Source organism: Gopherus flavomarginatus, chromosome 18, assembly GCF_025201925.1.
Source record: "Gopherus flavomarginatus isolate rGopFla2 chromosome 18, rGopFla2.mat.asm, whole genome shotgun sequence".
NCBI classification, from domain to species: domain Eukaryota; kingdom Metazoa; phylum Chordata; order Testudines; family Testudinidae; genus Gopherus; species Gopherus flavomarginatus.
The window spans coordinates 6,022,924-6,047,861 of NC_066634.1; the positions used below are offsets into that span (position 1 = coordinate 6,022,924).

The 24,938-nt window shown below is 64.4% G+C and overlaps 1 protein-coding gene across 1 annotated transcript; it reads left to right on the forward strand.

Moving 5' to 3' along the window:
* The first annotated feature begins 3,809 nt into the window (after positions 1–3,809).
* LOC127036500 (sacsin-like) lies at positions 3,810–23,837 on the forward strand. Its single transcript, XM_050927431.1, has 8 exons — positions 3,810–3,894; positions 4,178–4,208; positions 6,987–7,074; positions 7,279–7,390; positions 8,670–8,816; positions 9,074–10,448; positions 11,861–11,949; positions 12,498–23,837. The coding sequence occupies exons 2-8, from the start codon at positions 4,186–4,188 to the stop codon at positions 23,300–23,302; spliced, it is 12,639 nt and encodes a 4,212-aa protein (XP_050783388.1). The 5' UTR covers positions 3,810–3,894; positions 4,178–4,185; the 3' UTR covers positions 23,303–23,837.
* The last annotated feature ends 1,101 nt before the right edge of the window (positions 23,838–24,938 follow it).

Genomic DNA, 24,938 nt, shown 5'->3' on the forward strand with positions numbered 1-24,938 from the left:
CGTCGGGCCGGGCGCCGCCCTGACACAGAGTCACTGGGATCGGGGCCCCGTCGGGCCGGGCGCCGCCCTGACACAGAGTCACTGGGATCGGGGCCCCGTCGGGCCGGGCGCCGCCCTGACACAGAGTCACCGGGATCGGGGCCCCGTCGGGCCGGGCGCCGCCCAGATACAGCGTCACTGAGATCGGGGCCCCGTCGGCCCGGGCGCCGCCCAGACCCAGAGTCACCGAGATCGGGGCCCTGTCGCACCAGGTGCTGCCCAGACCCAGAGTCGCCGAGAGCGGGGCCCCGTCGCGCCAGGTGCTGCCCAGACCCCAGAGTCACCGAGATCAGGGCCCCGTTGTGCCAGGTGCTGCCCAGACCCAGAGTCGCTGAGAGCGGGGACTTGTTGCACCGTGTGCTACCTGAACACACTCAGAGACACTCAGTCTAAATAGGCAAAGTGGGGGAGGGGAAACTGAGGCACAGAGAGGGGCCGTGTCCTGCTAAAGATCACACAGCAGATCAGTGGCAGCATTGGGGTGAAAGCTGAGTTTTCCTGCCTCCACCCCCCACACACACCTGCTCTAATCTCTAGACCCCCTCCCAGAGCGGCAGAGAGAACCCAGGAGTCCTGGGCCCTGGCCCCTGCTCTGCACGCCTCCCATCCAATGGGGACAGCCTTCCCCCCCCGCCCCCTGGAAGTGTGCAGGAGTGAGTCAGCATCTGGCTTGGAGCCACCGGGGGTGGGGGCGTCGTGTGCCTTTTCCACAGTGCCCCCCCAGGCTGTGTCCTGCTGCCCCACATGCAGCCCCCTAAGGACAGGACTCTACAGGGGTCTGGCCATCTTGGGGGGGGGGGCAGAGAATGGGGCACGGGGCCTTTCCCCTCAAGGGGGCAGCGGCTCCCATCTGGCACCAGGTGGGGGTCAGTGGGATAGAGCCAAGGGCCATTTGGGCATCAGCACTCCGGGGTCCCGCAAGATGCCTGGGGCGCAGCTCCCCTCCCTGACAAGGCTCCCAGGACGTGCTCTGACGGGCTCGCTGGCCTGTGGCCCCATGGCTGGGGGGTCACTGGGTCCTTGGCCTGGTGCAGTGGGGTGGCACCAGGGGGGCTGCTGGGCTGGGGAGATTGAGGGGTCACAGGGAGATGCACATTGGGGTGTCTGTAAGGGGGATGAGCTTCCTGTGCCCCCAGCACCCCTCTCGGGCCCTCAAGCTGGGGGGAGGGGCCCAGCCACCCCAATTCCTGCCCCCAGCACCAACCCCCCGTCCTGCCCCGAGTGAGCTGGGTTAGTTTTCATCAGTCGGCGGAGGGGGGGTCAGATTGTCACCGTGGTCTCCCATCTGCCCCCCATGGGTCCCCACTGATACCCCATCCCCTGCCTCACTGACTGCCCCACACCCCACCAGCCCCCAACCTCCCCACTGATACCCCATCCCCTGACCACTCATCCGCCCACTGACTGCCCCACACCCCACCAGCCCCCAACCTCCCCACTGATACCCCCATCCCCTGCCCCACTCATCCACCCACTGACTGCCCCACACCCCACCAGCCCCCAACCTCCCCACTGATACCCCCATCCCCTGACCACTCATCCGCCCACTGACTGCCCCACACCCCACCAGCCCCCAACCTCCCCACTGATACCCCATCCCCTGACCACTCATCCACCCACTGACCCTGCCCCACACCCCACCAGCCCCCAACCTCCCCACTGATACCCCCATCCCCTGCCCCACTCATCCGCCCACTGACCCTGCCCCACACCCCACCAGCCCCCAACCTCCCCACTGATACCCCCATCCCCTGCCCCACTCATCCACCCACTGACCCTGCCCCACACCCACCAGCCCCCAACCTCCCCACTGATACCCCCATCCCCTGCCCCACTCATCCGCCCACTGACTGCCCCACACCCCACCAGCCCCCAACCTCCCCACTGATACCCCCATCCCCTGCCCCACTCATCCGCCCACTGACTGCCCCACACCCCACCAGCCCCCAACCTCCCCACTGATACCCCATCCCCTGACCCACTCATCCACCCACTGACCCTGCCCCACACCCCACCAGCCCCCAACCTCCCCACTGATACCCCCATCCCCTGCCCCACTCATCCACCCACTGACTCCACCCCCACCCCACCAACCCCCAACCTCCCCACTGATACCCCCTTCCCGCCCCACTCATCCGACCCCTGACTCCACCCCCACCCCACCAACCCCCAACTTCCCCACTGATATCCCCATCCACTGCCCCACTGACCCTGCCCCACATCCCACCAGCCCCTAAACTCCCCACTGATACCCCCATTCCCGCCCCACTCATCTGCCCACTGACTCTGCCCCACACCCCACCAGCCCCTAAACTCCCCACTGATACCCCCTTCCCGCCCCACTCCTCCGACCCGACTCCACCCCCACCCCACCAACCCCCAACTTCCCCACTAATACCCCCATTCCTGCCCCACTCATCTGACCACTGACTCTGCCTCCACCCCACCAACCTCCTCATTGATACCCCCATCCCCTGCCCCACTCATCCGCCCACTGACTGCCCCACACCCCACCAGCCCCCAACCTCCCCACTGATACCCCATCCCCTGACCCACTCATCCACCCACTGACCCTGCCCCACACCCCACCAGCCCCCAACCTCCCCACTGATACCCCCATCCCCTGCCCCACTCATCCACCCACTGACTCCACCCCCACCCCACCAACCCCCAACCTCCCCACTGATACCCCCTTCCCGCCCCACTCATCCGACCCCTGACTCCACCCCCACCCCACCAACCCCCAACTTCCCCACTGATATCCCCATCCACTGCCCCACTGACCCTGCCCCACATCCCACCAGCCCCTAAACTCCCCACTGATACCCCCATTCCCGCCCCACTCATCTGCCCACTGACTCTGCCCCACACCCCACCAGCCCCTAAACTCCCCACTGATACCCCCTTCCCGCCCCACTCCTCCGACCCGACTCCACCCCCACCCCACCAACCCCCAACTTCCCCACTAATACCCCCATTCCTGCCCCACTCATCTGACCACTGACTCTGCCTCCACCCCACCAACCTCCTCATTGATACCCCCATCCCCTGCCCCACTCATCCAACCACTGACTCTGCCCCACACCCCACCAGCCCCCAAACTCCCCACTGATACCCCATCCCCTGCCCCAGTCCTCTACCCACTGAATCCACCCTACCAGCCCCCAACCTCCCCACTGATCCCCCAATCCCCTGCCCCACTCATCTGTCCACTGACTCTGCCCCACACCCCACCAACCCCCAACTTCCCCACTGATATCCCCATCCACTGTCCACTGACTCCACCTCACACCCCACCAGCCCCCAACCTCCCCACTGATACTCCCATCCCCTGCCCACTCATCCGCCCACTGACTCTGCCCCACACCCCACCAGCCCCCAAACTCCCAAGTGATACCCCCATTCCCGCCCCACTCATCTGACCACTGACTCCGCCCCCACCCCACCATCCCCTAACCTCCCCATTGATACCCCCATCCCCTGCCCCACTCAGCCCCCCTACTCACCCCCCACTGACTCTTTCCCCATATCCTGCCCCACCGAGCCCTCTAACACCATCCCAGAGACCCCCCACGATCTATCCGTCTTTCCCACTGACCCCCATCCCCTCGCCCGTACCCCACCTCACCTGCCCCATCACCCCCCACTGCCCCTGCCCCCACTGCCCCTGCGCTGCCCAGCGCGGCGTGTCCGGCGGAGCTGAATCGAAACCGAAATGGAATCCCGAAATGGAAACCGAAGGAATCGAAACGGGGCGGGGCGAGCGGCGGGCGCTATAAAGCCCGAGAAGCGGCGTGGCTCGCATCCTTCGCCGGGGTCCCGGTGTCCTGCCCCGGCAGCTCCAGCCCAAGCGAGGTGGGGCCCTGGGGGGCAGGACGCCTGGGTTCTCTCCCGGCTCTGGGAGGGGAGGCGCGGTCTGGTGCTTACAGCGGTGGGTGGGAGCCAGGATTCCTGGGTTCCTTCCCTTGGCTTTCGCACTGACTTACTGGAGGGCCTTACACAACCCCTGCCCTGCCTCAGTTTCCCTTCCCTCCGGTGCCTATTTCCAGCGGGAGGGCTGCGGGTGAGGTGCTATGGGGCGGAGGGGGAAGGGTTACGTCCATGTGTTTAATGCTCGGTGCTGTTTTCTGTTCCGCAGATTTCCCCATGGCTGCCACAGAGCCGAAGAGGTGGGCGCTGGGGAGCGCTGGGCGTTTGGGTTGAGGATGCTTTTGGGTAGGGGGGCGCTGGGAGTTGTTGGGGGCGGTTGGGGGGGGTGCTGGGCGTTGTTGGGGGTGCTGGGTGTTGTTGGGCGTGGGTGTTTGGGTAGGGGGGTGCTGGGTGTTGTTGGGGGTGGGTGGTAGGGGGGTGCTGGGTGTTGTTAGGGGTGGGTGTTTTGGTAGGAGGTGCTGGGTGTTGTTGGGGGTGGGTGGTAGGGGGGTGCTGGGCGTTGTTGGGGGTGGGTGTTTTGGTAGGGGGTGCTGGGTGTTGTTGGGGGTGGGTGTTTTGGTAGGGGGTGCTGGGCGTTGTTGAGGGGTTGGTGTGTTTGGGTAGCGGGGTGCTGGGCGTTGTTGGGTTGGTGTGTTTGGGTAGGGGGGTGCTGGGCGTTGTTGGGAGTGGGTGTTTGGGTAGGGGGGTGCTGGGCGTTGTTGGGGTGCTGGGCGTTGTTGGGGGTGGGTGTTTTGGTAGGGGGGTGCTGGGCGTTGGGTTGGTGTGTTTGGGTAGGGGGTGCTGGGCGTTGTTGGGGGTGCTGGGCGTTGTTGGGCGTGGGTGTTTGGGTAGGGGGGTGCTGGGCGTTGTTGGGGGTGGGTGTTTGGGTAGGGGGGTGCTGGGCATTGTTGGGTTGGTGTGTTTGGGTAGGGGGGTGCTGGACGTTGTTGGGGGTGGGTGTTTGGGTAGGGGATGCTGGGTGCTGTTGGGGGTGGGTGTTTGGGTAGGGGGTGCTTGGCATTGTTGGGGGGATCAGAGGGGGCTGCACTATCCCTGGTTTGGCGACTCTCATTTAGCCCAGGGAAAGCCGGGACTCCTGGGGTGGGCGGTGGGGACAGCTAGTTTGGCCTGCAGGGCTTGGCCAGGCGTGGGAGGTGGGATCACTACCCAGGCAGATAGCACCTTTCTCCCTGGATGACAGCGCCTCCATCAGGACTGTGTAGGTAGCACCAGACTGGGCTAAGGCCCCCAACCCTCTCTCCCCGAGGCTGCCCTTTCAGCAGAGCCTAGACCCCGTCTGTGGCCTGAGCCAGAATCCCCGGGGCTCATAAGAGTGGCCAGCCTGGGTCAGACCAAAGGTCCATCCAGCCCAGTGTCCTGTCTGCCGACAGCAGCCAATGCCAAGTGCCCCAGAGGGAATGAACAGAACAGGGAATCAGCAAGTGAACCATCCCCTGTCATCCTCCCAGCAAACAGAGGCCAGAGACACCATCCCTGCCCATCCTGGCTAATAGCCACTGATGGACCCGTCCTCCATGAACTTATCTAGTTCTTTTTTGAACCCTGATATAATCTTGGCCTTCACAACATCCTCTGGCAAGGAGTTCCACAGGTTGACTGTGCTTTGGGTGAAGAAATACTTCCTTTATAGGGATAGATATTAAGACAGAAAATATCGTTTTGGCTCTGTATAAATCCATGTTACGTCCACATCTTGAATACTGTGTGCAGACGTAGTTGCCTCATCTCAAAAAAGATATATTGGAATTGGAAATGGTTCAGAAAAGGGCAACAACAATGATGAGGGGGATGGAACGACTGCCATATGAGAAGAGATTAATCAGGCTGGGACTTTACAGCTTGGAAAAGAGACGGCTAAGGGGGGATACAATAGAGGTCTATAAAATCATGACTGGTGTGGAGAAAGTAAACCAGGAAGTGTTGTTTACTCCTCATAACACAAGAACTAGGGGTCACCCAATGAAATTAATAGGCAGAAAGTTTAAAACAAATGACAGGAAATATTTCTTCACCCAACGCACAGTCAACCTGTGGAACTCTTTGCCAGAGGATGTGTAAGCCGAGACTATAACAGGGTTCAAACAACCACTAGACAAGTTCATGGAGGACAGGTCCATCAGAGGCTATTAGCCAGGTTGGGCAGGGATGGTGTCTCTAGCTTGTTTGCCAGAAGCTGGGAATGGACGACAGGGGATGGATCACTTGATGATTCCCTGCTCTGTTCATTCCCTCTGGGGCACCTGGCACTGGCCACTGTTGGCAGACAGGACATTGGGCTAGATGGACCCTTGGTCTGACTCAGTGTGGCCGCTCTGATGTGAAGACACGGGGGTCATTGTCCTGCTCTGAGTGGCACGGAGTCTGATCCCCCTCCCCAGTGCTGGCAGATACCCCAGCCCCCCCAATTTCCTTTGTCCTACCAGGGCCACCTTGCAAGCCATGCAGGGCTCTCGTTCACCCCTGCAGGGAGGTCCCCTCCTCATCACCACCAACCCCGGCCCAGAGCCTGGCCCTCCAGCCCCCAGGAAAGGCCAGTCCCCCTTTCTCTCCGCCTTTCCCAGGGCTCGGCCACCCCCACCCTTGTCTCCCATGGGCTGTTAGGGGTCTGGAGGCAGGGAAGGGGGTGGTTGGTTCCTGAGGCAGTGCTGCCCTCTGGTGGCTGGAGAGGAGATCGCATCCGAGCCTGGCCACCCCATGGATGAGGGGAGGGCGGGGGGCTCATGGACCCGAGGACAGACAGCAATTGGGGGCAGGGTGTGTTTATGATGAGGCAGGAGCCCCTGAGGAGGGCTCAGTGACCCCTCCCATCAGCAGGGGCTGGGAAACCGGGGTAGGTGGGCCTGTGGGGTTGATCCAGGGGGCAGGGAGGGGGTGGGATACCTGAGTAGATGGAGCCATGGGGCTGATCCAGGGGGCAGGGAGGGGGCAGGATACCTGGGTAGATGAGCCTGTGCTGGGGGACGGATGGGAGATATCTCCTGGTGAGTGATGCACGTCTTTCTCCCCCCTCTCCACAGGAGGGGGTTCCGGCAGAGGGCCCCCCCCTTCCTCAAATACCTGCAGAGCATCCTGCGCAAGTACCCAGATGGGGGGCAGATTCTGAAGGTGAGTCCTGGGCTTGGGGGGTTCACAGCAGGACAACCCCCCCCTGCTCCAACCACTACACCCCACTCCCCTCCCAGAGCTGGGGAGAGAACCCAGAAGTCCTAGTTCCCCTTCTCAGAGGAGCATGTGCTCAAGCTGGGGGGCTGGTAATGAGCCAGGGGTGGGCGGGATATGTGCTGACGGGTGCTGCACCCACCCCCCCAGGAGCTGATCCAGAACGCGGATGATGCAGGGGCCACAGAGGTGATCTTCCTGTGCGATGAGCGCTGCTACGGGACCCAGAGCCTGGCCGCGGAGGGGCTGCAGCGAGCGCAGGGTACGAGGGGGCAGCAGCCGGTGTGTGTGTGGGGGGGGCTGACAGTGATAGATCTGGGGAAGGGATTTATGTTGGGTGATTGGGGGGGGCCTGGCAGGACTGAAGGGGTGTGTATGAGGAAATGGGAGCAGATGGGGGGCAAGGGGGATTGGGGAAGGGGAGCTAGGGAATTGGGGGTCCCACCTCTCATACAATGTCTAGGGGGGCTGCGGGTCCTGCCCCTCACACAGTGTCGGGGGGGGGCTAGTTTAGGGGATCAGAGGATCAGAGTCCCACTTCATGTGGTGCCTTGGGGGGGGGGGTGAGGGGCGGGGCCCTGATCCACTGTCTGGGGGGTTGGGGGAATCAGGGCCCCGCCCCTCACACGGGGTCTGGGGGGGATCAGGGCCCCACCCCCACGTGCTGTCCGATGGGGTCGGGGTATTGAGGCCCCGCCCCTCACATGCTGTCTGGGGGTGCTGGGAAGATCGGGGCCCCGCCCCTCACACGGTGTCTGCAGGGGATCAGTGCCCTTCCCCTCATGTGTCTGAGGGGGGGATGGGGCCCTGCCTATCACTTGCTGTCTTGGAGAGGGTCGAGGCCCTGGACCCCATGTGCTGTCGGGGGGGGGGGTCGAGGGTATTGAGGCACCCGCCCTTCATGTGCTGTCTGGGGGGGTTGGAGGTATCAAGGCCCTGCCCCCATGCACTGTCTGGGGGGATTGGGGGGATTGAGGCCCTGCCCCTCACATGCTGTCTGGGGGGGATTGGGGGTATTGAGGCCCCACCCCCACATGCTTTCTGGGAGGGAGGATGGGGACCACACCTCCCACTCGCTGTCTTGGGTGGGGGGTCGAGGCCCTGCCCCTCAGGTACTGTCTGAGGAGTCGGGGGGAATTGAGGTCAAGCCCCTCAGGTGCTGTCTGGGGGGGATGGGGGCCCCTCACGTGCTGTCTGGGGAGTGGGGGGTCGAGGCCCCGTCCCTCATGTGCGCTCAGAGGGGGTGGGGAGCACTGAGGCCCCACCCCTCACGTGCTGTATGGGGGGGATGGGGGCCCCTCGCATTGTCTGGGGGGTTGGGGGTCGAGGCCCCACCCCTCACATGCTGTCTGGGGGGAATGGGGGCCCCTCACATGGTGTCTGGGGAGTGGGGGGTCAAGGCCCTGCCCCTCACATGCTGGCTGGGGAGCAGAGGCCCTGCCCCTCAGTGCTGTCTGGGGGGTGGGGGGTCAAGGCCCCGCCCCTCACGTGCGGTCTGGGGGGTCGAGGCCCCACCCCTGACTTGCTTTCCCTGGCTCCAGGCCCGGCGCTGGTGGCCTACAATGATGGGCTGTTCTCGGAGGCCGACTGGGACGGGATCCAGAGCACGGGCGACAGCCACAAGCTGCACGACCCCGGCACCGTCGGCCGCTTCGGCCTGGGCTTCAACTCCGTCTATCACCTGACAGGTGAGTGCCCTGGGGGGCAGGGGCCTCCCGCGCTGGGAAGCTCGGGGTGAGGGTTGGGTCACAGCCAGGGGGTCTCTGGGGGAGCTCAGGGGATCTGGGTCACAGCCGGGGGGGTCTCTGGGGAAGCTCAGGGGGTTCAGGGTCACAGCCAGGGGTCTCTGGGGGAGCTCGGGGGGTCTGGGTCACAGCCCGGGGGTCTCTGGGTGGGTTTGGGGTCACAGCTGGGGCTCCCTGTCTCTCATCCCCTCTCCCTGCAGACCTGCCGGCGGTGCTGAGCGGCCCCTGGCTGGGCGTGCTGGACCCGCAGCGGGCGGTGCTGGCGGATGGTGGGCAGCAGTGGCACCTGGAGGAGAGAGTGGAGCTGGCAGACCAGTTCGCGCCCTTCTGGGGGGCGCTGGAGGTGATGGCGCGCGGCGCAGGGTCCCCGGCGGCCAGCCGCTTCCCCGGCACCCTTTTCCGCTTCCCGCTGCGCCATGAACCCTCCGGCATCTCGGACAACCTGTACAGCCCCGAGCGCGTGCGCCAGCTCTTCCTGGCCTTCATCCACGACGCCTCTACCTGCCTCCTCTTCCTCCGCCATGTCCGGCGCCTGGCCCTGAAGATGGTGGACGGTCAGGGGGCCACGACGGAGCTGCTGGAGACCACAGCTGCCTCGTGCCCGCTCAATGGGCCAGGCTTGGTCCAGGATGACGTGGCGGCTGCGGCGCTGGCCACCACAGCCTGCATCAAGGCCGTGGCTGCGCACGGCACGGCCGCTGACGGGGACACAGAGCGCGAGTGGCTGGTGGTCTCGGCCATGCCGACTGAAGGTGCCTTCCCGGAGCTGGCGGAGCTGGCGGGCGCGCTGGGGAGCTTGCCTGGCGTGGCTTTGGCGTACCCGCTGCGGGGCGGCTGTGCCGGGCACCTCTGCTGCTTCCTGCCGCTGCCGGCCACGGAGGAGAATGCCACAGGACTGCCCCTCCACGTCAACGCCCCTTTCCACCTGACGGACGACCGGCGGCATGTCCAGTGGGCTGAAGAAGACCGTGGCCGGGACCATGCCGCCCGGTGGAACCAGCTGCTGACCGAGGCGGTGCTGCCGCTCGCCTACCGTCAGGCTGTTGTGGTGGCGGTGGCAGCTTGTCCCGGCAACCCCTATGGCACTTGGCCCGACCCGGAGCTGAGCCGGCACCAGCAGCGCTACCGGAGCCTGGCGGAACGGATCTGCCAGCAGCTGTGGGGCATGGAAACCCTGGTGCCGGCCGGCCAACCCGGCACACGCCGGCTCCGAGCCACGGACGCTGTGTTCCTGCCGCAGAACGGGGCCGGTGAGGCCACGCTCCAGGTGCTGGAGGATGCCTTGGTGCAGGCGGGCGAGCCACTGGCCATGGTGCCAGCCCATGTGCGCCGGGCGCTGGCCGCGGGCGGCCCAGCGGTGAAGGAGGCCACACCGGCCTACATGCGAAAGGTCCTGGGCCGTGTGGGTCCTGCCCGATACCCGGCCAACAAGCGGCTGCTACTGGAGTATGTGGCCGGAGACAAGCGCTATGGGGAGTTGGCAGGTCTGGAGCTGCTGCCACGCGCTGATGGGGGCTTTTCCTGCTTCGGGGGTGCCGGCGGCACAGTCTATGCCGACAGCGAGGCCTTTCCCAGGTAAGAGCCCCTGGCCCCTCACCCGCCTCCCGGGCACCCAGTGAACGCGGCTCCGCCAGCCCGCGGCACCTGGGAAAAGCAGGTTCTGGGCAGTGGCGTAGCCAGATTCTAAGAGCAGGGGGAGCAAACATAAAAAAGGCACCCCCCCCGACTCCTCCTCTGGCCACGCCCCCCCTTAGTTCCTCCTCTGGCCGCTCCGCCCCGCCCCCTGCCCTCATGGGGTCCACTCCGCGCTGGCCTGCCCTCTGCGCTGCTATGGTGCCGAGCACCCCCCTCACCAGGCCCCCAAGCGTGGGGTGAGGTGACACCCCCACGTGCCCTGGGCTGGGCTGGGCCGCGGTGGGGTCCGTGTCCCTTTAAGAGTGGGGTTGAGGTGAGCTGAGCCGACAGGGGGTGGCTCCGCTGCAGCCTGATGCCAGAGCCTGGGCTGAGAGCCACGCTTGTCTCCTGCACCAGCTCCAGGCGGGGCTTTGCTGCGGCTCCCCAAGTGCCCCCGGGCTGGGCCGCCCCACGGTAGGGGCGAGTTGCGTGAGGTAGGGCAGGATCCGGTGGGACTGAGCTGAACAGGCCCGGCAGGAAGGTGCAGGGACTGCTGGAGGGGGAAGCTGGGGGAGGGTTGGCACGGCCTCAACCCCTCGGGGCTGCCTGCCCCGCAGAGGGGCGCAAGCTGCAGCAGGACCCCAGCCTCCCAGGGAGGGGATCTGGGGCCAGCCAGGGGAGGCAGGAGCAGCCCCGGGGGTACTGGGCGCATGCAGGGCAGAGTCCTGGGAGAGCCAGCCCCGCGGTGGGCGAGGGGAGCCCCAGGCAGGGGGAGCCGGGCTGCCCACCCCCACCTCTCGCGGCTGCTCCATGCTGCTCCTGGTACCAGCCCCACTGCTGCAAGTGCTAGCACCACTGCTCTCTGCTTCCTGTGCCCACCCCACCGCAGGGACCAGCCCTGCCCCCCCTTGTCTGTAGGGGTACAGCGCCGGCCGGCAGGCCAAGCTTCGGAGCGGAGCGTGGGTCCTGCCCGCTGGCACCATGGCAGCCCCTAACTAAGGTGCCGCTTTTGGAAAATGTGCTGAGGGGAAGCGGCTGCTTCCCCTGCACCCCACTAGCTACGCTTCTGGTTCTGTGGGGAGCCGGGCTGAGACGCAGGGACCCGCTTCATGCCAGGGCCACGAATCAGCCCATGGAATGGGGAACCCACTGCCCCTGCCAAGCCAGCCCCCTGCTGTGGGGCCAGATGGGTGCTGGTGACCCCTAGAGGGGAAATGTCCCATTCCCCATCCCCCTGAGCCAGCCAATCCCTGCCCTGTTGCCAGATGGGAGCAAGCACCCACTAAAAGGGACAGGCCCCATTCCCTGCTATTCCCTCCCCCCCCACCCCCCCAAGCCCTACTGTCTTAACTCTCTGAATTCCTGGTTTCCAGGATCCTGCTCCCTGGCCTGGCTGACAGTTTTCTGCCGGAAGATCTGACACCTGCCCTGCTGAGTCACCTGCAGCGGATCGCAGAGCAGGGTAAGTGGGAACCGTCTGTCCTCAGGTGCCCGTCTCTGCACGGTGTGCCTGGGGCAACATGAACGTTGCTGGGTCCTGTTACCCGGGCCCTGCACCCCATCCAAGAGGCAGCTGCATCTCAGCGCTTGGCGAGGGGTCGTCGGATACCCAGCCCCCACGCCCTACCCCAAAGGGGCCATGTCCCAGCACTGGGTGAGGGGTCCCCATATAACCAACCCCCTGTGCCCCACCCCAGAGGGGCCATGTCTCAGTGCCTGGTGAGGGGTCCCCGTATAACCAGCACCCCACGCCCCACCCCAGAGGGGCTGTATCCCAGTGCTGGGTGAGGGGTCCCCGTATACCCAGCCCCCCACGCCCCACCCTATAGGGGCCAAGTCCCAGTGCCGGGTGAAGGGTCCCCGTATAACCAGCCCGCCCCGCCCCACCCCATCCCAGAGGTGGCTGCATTTCTGGTGGACTATATTAGGCTGCTCTGGGTTTGCGTGCAAGACTGGGCACCGACGCGGTTCTGGTCTGGCTGTGATCCCGGGTCTCTGTGGTTCTTTCAGAGCTGTTCAGGAACCTCATCTCTCTGGACCCAGCTGTCATTAAGCAGAACCTGAAGGCCGCCCTCCCTGCAGACTGGTTCAAAGACGGCTCTACCCACGTTACTTGGTGCCTCGGCGGCCACCCCCGCCAGCCTCCCCACCAGTGGCTGGCTGCCTTCTGGGACTTCCTACAGCACCATGTCCACTCCCTGGCGCCGTTTGAGGGCCACCCGCTTGTCCCCCTCACCCCCCTGGGCAAGGGCGCCTGTAGCCTCCAGCTGGCGCGGCTCTCGCACACGCCCACGCTGCTGTTCCGGAGCTGGGAGGGGTGCAGCCTCACTGAGGATGAATCTGGCATCCTGGAGGCTCTGGGCTGCACGGTGATCCACAGGTGGGATCAAGAACTCTGGCACCGGCAGCTGATAGACTACGTCCTGGTGCCCACGGCCAGCAATGCACTGAGAGCCTTCGACCACCTGGGCGTGGCTGGCGTGGCTGCCCGTCTGCGCTCCCTGCCCCCGGATCGCGGCAGGATCCTCTGCCAATTTCTCTCCCAGGTGCCTGCTTCTTCCCTCTCTGATCGGGAGGCCGTGGTGCTGGGCAGCTTGCCCATCTTCCAGAAGATGCCCTCCGTCTCGCCGCCTTGCCCGGCCGGGCTGGTGCCAGCCGGCAGCTACCAAGCTTTGGAGAGGAGTACGGTGCCGGCGGTGCCCGAAGACCTGGTGCTGCCGGAGCCGGTGCTGCGGTGCCGGGATGAGGCAGACCGCCGGCTTTTGCTGCAGACCCGAGACAAGCTGCTTGGGGCAGCAGAGCTGGCGTTGCTGGCAGTGAGGGCGGTGAAGAAGGGGGTGTACGCCAAGAGGGCGCCGGACGCCAAGCAGCTCATGCTGTGGGTGCTGCGGCACGGGGACGCCCTCTTCGGACACAGCAAGAAACTGCAGACTCTGTGCGAGGAGTTGGCCTTCATGGAACGCGACGGGACCCTGGTACGTGCCAACGAGCTCTTCGACCCCCAAAACATGATTTTTCGGGCCTTGCTGGGCCCCCAGTGCTTCCCACCCATGGCTTTCCGGGAGACGGCCGTGCTCCGGTCCCTCTGTGCCCTGGGGCTGAAGACCAGCGAGACAGCCATCACCCCCGACCACATACTAGAGGCTGCCCAGGAGGTGGGCCGGCTCCAGCAGGCCAGAGACGCCCCCGGGGCCATGGCCAAATCCCGAGCATTGATCGAGCTGTGCAACCAGACCCCGGCGCTTGGCCACTTCTGCCAGAAGAAGCTGCAGCGGCTGCGGGAGCTGGCCTGGGTGCCCGCCACCGACCCGACCGAGCGCCAGCCGAATGGACCTTTCCTTCCCCCGGAGAGGCTGCGATCGACCCGTTACGCCGACCTGGCGGGGCTGGCGATGCCGCTGACGGACGCCTTCCGAGAGCCGGCCGAGGAGAAGCTGGGGTTGAGCCGCCCACCGCCCCCGGAGAAGGTGCTGGTGAACCTGCAGCTCCTGGCACAGGGGGACCAGCCCAAGGACATCAGGACGCTGGTGCCGAAGCTCCACGTCATCTACCAGCACATGCAGCAGAATCGGAGGCAGTTTTGGGTGGCGTTGTCCCATGCTGTCCTCTGGACCGGCAATGGATTCTCTGTCCCAGCCACGGCGGTGTTGGCCTACCCTGATGGCCTGGACTTGAGCTGCCTTGTGCCAAGGGTCCCCCCGGAGCTGCTGCCTTACCGCCAGCTCTTCCTGGCCTGGGGGGTGCGGGATGCGGTGGGCGAGGAGGAGCTGAGCCAGGCCCTGTGCCGGCTGGGGAAGGAGATTGAGGGCCGCGCCGGAGGTGGCACCGAGGCGGAGCTGCGGCTGACTGTGGCCATCCTAGACTGCCTGAAAAGCAGAGGGCACCAGGGCGACAGAGACCTGCCAGTGCCAGTGCAGGCTCCGGGAGGATCCGGCTTCACTCTGCGGCCAGCCTCGTCGGCCCTGTATTGCGACATCGACCGGGCCAGCCTGGCGGATCTGGAAGGTGACGACGCTGAGTTGGCTGTGGTGCATGAGGCGGTGGCGCCGGCTACGGCCACCTTCCTGGGGGTGGCGCTGCTGAGCACGCGGGTGCTGCAGCCGCAGCTGTTTGAGGCATGGGGGCCCTCGGAGCCCATCACCACACGGATCTGGAACATCCTGCGGGAGTATACGGAAGAGGCCGACATCTTCAAAGAGCTGATCCAGAACGCGGAGGATGCCGGTGCCAGGGAATGCTCTTTCCTGCTGGATCTGCGGCGCCACGATGGTGGCACAGCCGGGCTGCTGGATCCTGGCATGGCCGCCTGTCACGGCCCGGCCCTCTGGTCCTACAACGATGCAGCCTTCACCCAGGAAGACTTAGTCAACATCGTCCGGGTGGGAGCTGCCACCAAGGAAGGGCAGGAGGGAAAGATCGGCAGGTTTGGTCTGGGCTTCAACACCGTCTACCATGTGACCGATGTGCCCTTGGTGCTGAGCGGCAGCACCCTCTTGATCTTTGACCCCAACGTCACCCACCTGCGCAAGCACATCCCCAACCCAGCCTGCCCCGGCATCCGGCTGGACCTGCGCCAGCGCCCGGCCACGCTGACCACCTTCGCCGAGCAGTTCCGGCCTTACCAGGGCTTGTTTGGCTTCCAAACACAGGAGCCATTCGACTTCCCGGGGACGCTCTTCCGCCTGCCTTTCCGTACCGAGGAGGAGGCCCGGGAATCACGGATCAGCCAAGTGGCTTTCGGCATCGACCGGGTCGAGAGGCTCCAGAGCGGCTTCCGGGACTTTTGCCACCTCTTGCTGCTCTTCCTACGTGGGGTGCGGGAGGTGTCGCTGAAGCGCCTTCCCAACCAGGCCTCCTCCCCGGAGGACACCCAGTCTCTGGCCACGCTGTGCCGGAAGCGGATCAAGAGCCTCGAGGATGCTGGAGACTCCAGGACAGGCCAGTCCAGCATCGAACAACTGACGGTATGGTGGGAGTTGGACATCACCATCAGCCACTACCTGGTACACACCTGCCAGGGCACCGGAGAGTCCTTGGTTCTGTTTCAGCAGGGGATGCATGATGGGACACAGCCCTTACCCCCCAGCGCTGGAGTGGCTCTGCCGCTCGCCCCCACTGAGCCGGGGAAGTGGGCTCCACACCTGGATGGCTTTGAAGGGCACGTCTTCTGCTTCCTGCCCCTGCCCATTGCCTCTGGCCTCCCGGTTCACCTCCACGGGGCCTTCGCCGTCCTCTCCAATCGCAAAGGACTCTGGGATGCCACAGCCAAGGGTGAGTGGAACTGGGCGCTGCTGCGCGACGCGGTGCCAGCTGCCTGGCTCCAAGCGCTGAGCCTGCTCCGAGACATGCACCAGGAGGGTGACCTGGAGGACTATGAATACCACACCTTCTGGCCGGATGCTGGCAAAGCCAGGCATCCCTTCACCGAGGCCGTGAAGGCCTTCTACCACGCTCTGGCCAATGGGCGGGACCTGGCGCTGTTCTCCGACGGCCGGCGATGGTGCACCATGAACAACGCCCGTTTCCTGGACTTCACCATCACCCGTAACACGCGGGTGGGGCACACGGCCGCCAGAGTCTTTGCTAACTTGCTGCCAGAGCCCCTCCTGGCCGTGCAGCTGCCGAACTGGGTGAGATCTGGATTCCAGGCCAGTGGCCAGGAGGACACCCTGCTGCCCAACACCTATGACTGGGTGGGGTTCTACCAGAAGATTGTATTTGCCAACATGGGCACGCTGGACGCACCCGACCGTGATGCCTTGATTCTCCATGCCCTGGACATGAATGATGCCAGGGTAGACCAGCTGCTGGCCTCTGTGTCCTGCATCCCTACCACCCCCCAAGGGCAGCTGCAGCCCATCAGGAAGCTGGTGCACCCCCAGGGCAGAGCCGCCCCTCTGTACGACCCCCAGGATGGGCGCTTCCCCACCGGGACAGACTTCCTGGCTCCGGAGAGGCTGCTGCGGCTGGAGGGGCTGGGCATGGCCAAGGACATGGTGCCGATGAAGGAGCTGCTGGAGCGGGCCCATACCGTGCAGGCTCTCTGGCAGCGTGACCAGCAGCAGGGCTGCCGGAGAATCTGCCGCATCCTGGAGCTGCTGGAGCAGCTGTTGGAACAAGGGTTGGACAACCCTGCCCAGGTGGCCTTCCGTGCCGTACCCTTCCTGCCGGCTGCCTTGCCTGATGCCCACTATGAGCTCTGCCGGCCCACCGATCTCTACCACCACAAGCACAGGAGCCTGGTGGGGCTGATCCAACCCGTCCTGGCTGGCAAGGACCTGGGATGGGACTATAGGTTCTCCAAGGCGCTCCAGGACTTCCTGGGTCTGAGCCGCAAGCCGCCAGCCGGCATGGTGCTGCGGCAGCTGGCGGAGACGTGCCAGCGCTCCAACGCCCTGCCCAAACTGGAGCTGCAGGAGACTGCGCGGCAGTGTTACGCCTACCTCGACAAGCTGCTGAACAAGCAGCCCACGTGCAAAAAGGAGGTAGCTGATAAGGCTGCAGCATTCTCCTTTGTCCTGGTGGGGGCGCATTTTGTGCCGGTGAAGGCAGTGGCCCGGGAGCTGTCATTCGAGGCCTCCCCGTATCTCCACCAGCTGCCGCAGGAGTACTGGGGGTTCAAGGCACTGTGGGGGTGCGTGGGGCTTCAGGAGACCTTCGCCTTGGAGAACTACACGTGGGTGCTCCGGGACCTGGCCAGGAAAACAGCTGGGCAGAGTCTGTCCCCACAGGAGCTGCAGTTGGTGCTGAGGCTGGTGACCATTGGGCTGATGGAGGCCTCGTCGGATCTGCAGCAGGTAGCCGCTTACGAAGCTCAGGGCATCTTCTTCCCGGATCAGCAGGGGGTTCTGCGCCCAGTGGCCAAGCTGCACTTCAATGACACACCCTGGCTGCCCGGGGAGGAGGGGATGCCCTTGTGCCACGGCCGGATCCCCCGGGAGCTGGCACTGCGCTGCGGTGTGCCCACCACCAGGCACCGGGCGCTGGTCCAGGGGAAGATCCGGGGGCTGGAGCTGGCACCGTGGGCGTCGGAGTTCGGCGCCCGGGAGGAGCTGACTGTGCGGCTGCAGAACATCCTGCGGGAGTACTCCTCGTCCTCCCGCGATGTGCTGAAGGAGCTGCTGCAGAACGCCGACGATGCTGGCGCCAGCCGGATCCACTTTGTCTGGGACCGGCGCCACCACTCCACCCAGCGCGTCATCTCAGAGAAGTGGGGTGGCCTGCAAGGCCCCGCCCTCTGCGTCTACAACGACAAGGCCCTGACGCAGGAGGACATCGAGGGCATCCAGCGGCTGGGCGTGGGGGGCAAAGGTGGGCGCCAGGACAAGACGGGCAAGTACGGATTGGGTTTTAACGCTGTCTTCCACCTGACGGACTGCCCTGCCTTCATGACGGGCGACAGTGCCCTGGGCGTCTTCGATCCCCATCTCCGCTACGTGCCCACGGCCAGCGAGCAGTACCCGGGCTCCATGTTCAGTGTCAACGGGGACTTCAAGAAGACCTTCCCCGATGTATACGCCACCTTCCTGCCCGACCTCTTTGACCTAAGCCAGGGCGTGCTCTTCCGGCTGCCACTGCGGACAGCGGAGGGCGCGGCTGGCTCGCGGGTGTGCCAGCGGGTTATCCACGAAGAGGACCTGAAGGAGATGCAGGAGGCACTGGCGCAGGAGGCCGAGAGCCTGGTGCTGTTCCTTCGCCATCTGAGGACCGTCGTCTTCTCCGAGATCGCCGAGGGCAAGGTGCAGCCGCGGGAGCTGCTGCGGGTGGAGACGGAGATGGAGGAAGGCAGCCTGGCACTGCGAAGGACATTCCAGGAGCGGCTGAGCCAAATGGCTGCATCAGGCAGCGAGGAGGCCGCGCCGGTGAGGGTGGTCTATACGATGAAAGTCAGTCACGGCCGCTCTCGGCCTCCCACCAGTTGGGCAGTGGTGTGGCAGGCCGGGGTGGACAACGCAGCCAAGAAGGAGTCTCCGGACCCGGAGCGCCTACCGTACGGCGCCGTGGCCGCCTCCCTGGAAGCAGTCCGGCCTGGCAGGGCCTTCTGCACCCTGCCGCTGCCGCTGGAGACCGGCCTGCCTGTCCACATCAACGGCAACTTCTCCGTGGACTCGGCTCGCCGTGATCTGCGCAAAGAGGATGGTGGGAGCCGGAACACGGCCTGGAACGGCTTCCTGATGCAGTGGCTGCTGGCTCCGCTCTACTGCCGGCTGCTGGATTGGCTGCGGAAGAAGCTGGGGGAGGCGCTGTGCTTCATGACCCTGCAGGCCTGCTGTGAGATGCTGGATTCAAAATATCTCAGCTACTTCCCAGCCGTGAGGGAGTGCGTGCCCCCGCCCTGGCACCAGCTGGTCAACCGGGTCTACGAGCTCATTGCAGAGATGCAGCAGCCCCTGATACCCATTTACCAGACAGAGACCATCCGCCCTCATGTGCACAGTATGGAGATGGTGAGAATCACATGGACTGCAACTGGTGAGGGACGCCTGCTCCAGGAGCCCTTCTTCCTGCAGGAGAAGCCCTGTGACTCCATGAGCCATGTCCTCCAGAGACTTGAGATGAAGCTCGTCCCGGCCTTCCAAGGCCTCAGACGGATCCACGCCGAGTTCGCCAGGGCGGGCGTGAAGGTTCTGACCTTGAATCCTGGATCTCTCTGCTGCTTCCTCAAAGCGCTGCCTCTGGACCCACCCTGCCGGGTCTTGGAGACGCCCCTGAAGGACCCGTCCAGCTGCTCCCTCCTGCTGGAGTTCTGCCTGGAGGAGCTGCGGAAAGGGGACATCCGGGACCTGGAGGGGCTTCCACTTTCCGTGACCTGCGACGGCATGCTGCGGCCGTTAAGCAGCCGGGAGCCGGTGTTCCTGAGCAGAGCCCACTGCCTCTTCCCGCGGCAGCGTTGCCAATTCCTCGCTTACCACGTCAAGCAGAAGCCGCTGCTGCTCCAAGCCGGCTTCCTGAAGGCATTCACCCTGCAGGAGGCGGCCAGGTTCATCCAGGAGGTGCTGGGGCAGCCAGACTGGGAGGCCCAGTCAGCAGAGGCCCGGAAGTGGCTGAAAGAGGTGTGGGAGCTCTTCAACCACATGATCTATAAGGCCAGTGAACACAAGGAAGAAGGCAAGAGCAAGGCCTTCAGAGAGTTGGTCTCCCTCTTCGAGTACTGGGCCATCCTCCCCATCTGCAGCGACCAGCCCGGAGATGAGTGCCTGGTTCCTCTGGTTTCCCTGCCCACCATCATCTATAGTTTCTCCAGCGACGTGGAAAAATCCCTGGGCAAGCTTGGCTTTGCCAAGCTGGATATCCTGATGATCCCCCATGATATCAGCTTCCACTGCATTCGCCCGTGCCTGCTGCAGACACACGACCCTGTTTCGGTGCTGAAGCAGCTGGCCGCTAGGACGGGTCTCCATTGGGGCAAGCTGAAGTCCTATGACACCATCAGGCTGTTGAGGTTCCTCACGGAAAAGGTGGAGGAGCTGGAGCACGACCTGCTGACTCAGCTCCGGTCCCTGCCCTTGTTCCAGACGCATCAGGGGACGTGGGTGGCGTTGGCGTTTTACCACAACGTCTACATCCTAGAGACCAGGATCCCCAAGCTCTCAAAGGACTTCCAGGCCTTGTACCAGCTGGACCAGCAGACTGTCTTGCTCCAGGACAACCCTCTCCATCAAGAGCTCTCTAAAAGCCTTGGCATTAGCATCTTGAACGACCTGCAGCAATTCATCCGCCATCTCCTGCCCAGTCTGCCCCGTCTCCCAGAGTCCCAGCTGCTTGAGGTCTTGAGGCTGCTCTTCACCATCCAAAGCCACTACCGGGAGGAGTACCCTGAGGAGAAGACGACCATTGTCTCAGCCTTTGGGCCCATCAGCTTCATCCGGGACGAGCAGGGGGTCCTGCGCCCAGCTTCCTACTTCTATGACAAAGAGGTGTTGCTCTTCCAGACGATGCAGCTGGATGCCAGGTTCGTGCCCGACAGGTTCTTCCAGGAGTTGAGGGTGGAGAAGTTCATGGTGAACTCCTTCCTGCGAGATGTGGGCATGAAGTGGGAGATCTTGGAGGATGACTTAGTGGAATTTGCCACGTGGATCGAGCGTCAGGCGGGGCAGGAAGGCGCGGCGGCCGGCGAACTCCCCGCCCAGCGGGAGGCTCTTCTGTCACATCTGTTGTCCCGGCCCAGGGACTCGCTGTCGGATCACTTCCTGGAGAGAGTCTCGTCCATCCGCTTCCTCACCCCACGGAGGGTGCCGGACAATCTGGGGAACTTCCATCCACCCTGTGTCCTTCACACACAGCCCGTGGCCCTCAAGGGTTCTCTGGTGGTGCCATGGAATGAGGATGTGGCCCTGGTTTGGACATCCGCTGTCATCCTTACCCTGCCCTTGGTCTCTTGCACAGAGAACGCCCGATCCGTGCTGGAGCTTCTGGGAGTGCTGCAGGCCGTGCCAGCCCCGATGGTCCTGGACAACCTGAAGAACGTGTGCCAAGCGCGGTGTGAGACCAAAGAAGGGCGGGAAACCCGGACCCACATCTTCATGCAGACGTACGGCTACCTGGAGCGCAACTTGAGGGGCTTCAACGCTGACTGCCTGGCGGGGCTGCCGGTGGTGCTGGTGAAGGGGGAGCAGGTGGCAGAGGCCAGCCAGGTGGTCTTCTCCTTGTGGCATGAGCAGGAGTTTCGGCCCTATCTCTACACCGTGCCCCCTTTGGTGGCTGTCTACAGCGAGCTGCTGCAGAAGCTGGGGGTGGAGCAGGAGCCCTCCGTCCGGCACTATGCCCAAGTGCTGCGCCGGATCCACCAGGAGACCCAAGACAAGGAAACTCTGCAGCCCAACCTCACCAAGACCGTCCTGCGGGCCACCCAGCATCTCTTCCAGCTGCTCAGCCAAGGGAAAGCGGACTTCTCTGGGGTGGAAGAGCTCCATCTGCCTTGCACCGATGGGAAGCTCTACCGCTCCACCACCCTGGTCTTCAGTGACTGTGCCTCTGCTGACTTTATCCAAGCCTTGGGGAGCACCTTCCATTTCCTGGTGGACCTCTCCAGATGCCACCTGCCCTCTCCAGAATATGACCCCTGGAAGCTGGTGCGGCAGCTGCCCCAGCCCCTGAGGCCCCAGCTCCTGTCCGAGATCACGGAGCTGCAGCTGGAGGAGGCCTCTCTAGAGCTGTGCCTTTACGGCGAGTTCTGCGAGAGCCGGAACCAGCTCCAAGGCATCCTGGTGTCTCCCGAATTCCGGGAGGGCTTGGCAGCGCTGCTGAGGTGGCAGAGATGGGACAAGGAAGAAGAGGTGGAGACGGCCAGCAGGGAGCAGGAAGTGGCTTTCTCCGCCGAGCGGCTGGAGGTGGTGTGCTGTGAGAAGATCCAGACAGTGATGATGCACCATGGGGGGCAGCTGGAGGGGAGCCAGGCTTCCCAGGTTGTCCATGTGGTCCTGCATGCCGATGGGAGACGCCGGGTCTACCTGCAGCATCGGGAGAGGATGGATCTGGGCCAGTCAGTCCAGATCCTGGGCAGCCTGGCCCTGGAGGTGGACAGTATTATGGGAGGGATGCTGCGTTGGGAATCCATGTCAATCCTCATGCAGATGTTGGCTTGCAAAGACCCCGGCGAAGTGCTCGGCGTGCTGGAGAGGAACAGGGTGCCTTTGCAACCCAGCACCCACCCTGACGCCTACACCCTGCCCAGCCCTGGTACAGAAATCCCACAGGAGTGGTACGACAGCCTGGACATGAGCATCCTCAACACCTTTGCCCCGGGTGACTACGTGGGTTACCTGGACCCAGAGGCACCCGAGGAGTGCTACCAGTACGCTGTGGTGCTAGAAGTCCTGCCGGACGGAGCAGTGCCTATGTACCGCATCGACCTGGGAGCCGGGCGCCAGGAGGAGGTGAGTGCCAACGACCTGTATCAGTTCAAGAGGATCCAGGTGGATGGCCGCGACCGGGCGCTGGTGCCCGTGCCGGACCAGCAGCGGCAGCAGGAGACGCGGGAAGCGTGGTACCGCCAGTCGCTGGGGCAGGTGAAGGAGGAGGTGGATACCTGCCTGGCCAAGATCTGGGAGCTGCCTGAGGGGGAGCGGCGGAAGGCGATCCGGCGGCTCTACCTACGCTATCACCCCGACAAGAATGTGGGGCAGGAGGAAATGGCCAACGAGGTCTGCAAGTACCTGCGGGAGAGGATCCAGGATCTGGAGGAGGGCAGGAAGCCCCAGACAGCGGGCAATCCCAGAAGCCCCCAGGCCTCGGGCGGCAGGGGCCATCCCAGTAGCCACTGGGGCTTCTCAGCCTCATGGGATGAATGGGACAGGGAGGCCAGGCGCCACAGGCAGAGCCGCAGGGAGTTCACCGGCCAAAGGGACAGTGGTTTCCACTACGACTTCTGGTCGTACCACCGGCCCAAGGCCGGCCGGCGTCCCCAGGCCGAGGAGGCCAGGCGCTGGCTCCGGCAGGCCCAGAGCGACCTGCGGGCAGCTGGCCATGACGTGGGGCAGTGCTGCACCAACTGGGTCTTCTACAAGGTCCACCGTGCCGTGGAGAAGGCCCTGGCAGCTGCCGTGTACAACCGGGGCGAGCGCTTCGAGCGGGAGCAGACGTTGGCCTCCCTGGCGCAGAAGGTGGCAGCCTACGACCCCGGGCTGGAAGGGCTGCCAGCACAAGTGGCTGAACTGCGCCGTCACGGCGTGGACGACAAGACCACACAGTATCCCAGCTACCACTCCCCGCCCACCATCCCCAACGAGGCCTTTCCGGCCGGAGAGGAGCAGGAAGTGCTGCGGCTGGCGCAGGGCCTGCTGGATGTGGTGCAGGCACACATGGCCCGGCGCTGAGGGCTGGGGACGGTGCCACGGGGAGGGTGCTACCCAGGGCAGTGAGAGCGCCCCCTGGAGGAGGCACCGGGGGCTGCATCAGAGGGACCTGTGCCTACTACTGGTAGCAGCAAGGCAGCCCCCGATCAGGGACTGTGCCATGGAGACCTGGCTTCTCTAGCAGTGACAGCGCCCCCCTGGGGTAGCCACTGAGGACTGCACAATAGGGACCAGTGCCTACTACTGGTAGCAGAAAGGGCAACCCCCTACCACAGACTGTGCCATGGAAACCCGGCTTCTTCAGCAGCGACCGCACCAGTGGCAGGGGTGGGGGCACTGGCTCCAAGCTGCCATCACTGTGGGTGCAGGGAGACGGGGGAGGGAAAGGGGGCTTTGTGGGCAGGGGGTGTAGCATAAGGTTGATGCGGTGATGGCTTGTAGGGGGCTGCCCCAAAGGCGGCTTGACCCTCTCCCCCTGGTCCTGCTGTTTGCCTCATCTCTGCTCCCCCCCGGCTGGCTTTTGTACTAGGAGGAATAAATCCAGTTTCTCCAGTAATCCAGCGTCCTTGAAGTCATGGTGTCAGCCCTTGGCTCCCGGACAGTCCTTCTTAGGGGGGTCCTGCCCCCTGCTGGAGGGGATTAGCCTTGCTCTCTGTGGGTGGGGTGGGGGGTTCCGGCTGCCCACCCCCCTCCCGCCAAGGTCCCTTCCCTGAGGCTGGCAGTGACAGAGCTTGGCATCCTTCCCCCCCCACACACACATGCGCACACACTGTCAGGGCTGGGCCCCTGCCCAACTCAGAACAGGCACTGGGGGGCAGGGGGCTTCCATCTCTAGGGTGGGTCACAGATGACCCAGAACTCATGTGGCCGGGGGGCAGGGTATGGGGCCCGGGGCCTTTCCCCTGTAGGAGGCACCGGCTCCCATCTGGCCCCAGGGATGGGACCAGGGGACTGGGGCCTCTCCCTTCTAGGGGGCACTAGCTCCCATCCTGCCCCAGGGCAGGGACTAGATGGCTTGGGGGAATAGGGCCTTTCCCCTCTAGGGGGCGCCGGCTCCCATCTGGCCCCAGGGCAGGGACTGGCTGGCTCAGGGATGGGGAATGGGGTACAGGGGTCTTTCCCCTCTGTGACTAGCTATGGTTTCCAGCTGTTTTGTGGCCCCTGCCTGAAATGGGTTCACTTGGTCTCAGCCCAATTCCTAGTGCGATGGGCCACAGAGCCTGAGCCCAGCTCTGCCCCCTAGAAGCGGGTCCCCAGGGTGGGAGGTGGCTGTGGGGACAGGGCCTCATGCTGCTGTTGGGTTCTGGGGGCTGCTGACCATGAAGCTTGGGGCCCAGCCCCTCTCAGGGTGTCTTCCCTGGGGCCCTGCCCTGTCCTGTCCTGGGGGCCTTGCTGGAATGGACTGGACTCCAGTTCATTGGGGATCTGCAATGAGCTGATGCCTGCCCCCAGATCCATAGGATGGGCACTCCTCCACCATGCCCTGCAGTCAGTATGGGCTAGAGCGACCCTACAACAACAGTGGGTACAGCGCTGTTCTTCCAGAGAGACCGTACAATAAAAAACAAGGCCTCAGCCTCCATTGCTCCCAATGGTGAAACCCTACAATAACAAATCCATACACAGTCCCACCACTCATGAGAGACCCTACAATAAC

Excerpts from the sequence above, each read along its gene's own strand:
- LOC127036500 (XM_050927431.1), top strand. The coding sequence starts at position 4,186 with ATGGCTGCCACAGAGCCGAAGAG. Across the intron at positions 4,209-6,986 it reads GCTGCCACAGAGCCGAAGAG|GAGGGGGTTCCGGCAGAGGG; the intron begins GTGGGCGCTGGG and ends CCCTCTCCACAG. Across the intron at positions 8,817-9,073 it reads CTCCGTCTATCACCTGACAG|ACCTGCCGGCGGTGCTGAGC; the intron begins GTGAGTGCCCTG and ends CTCTCCCTGCAG.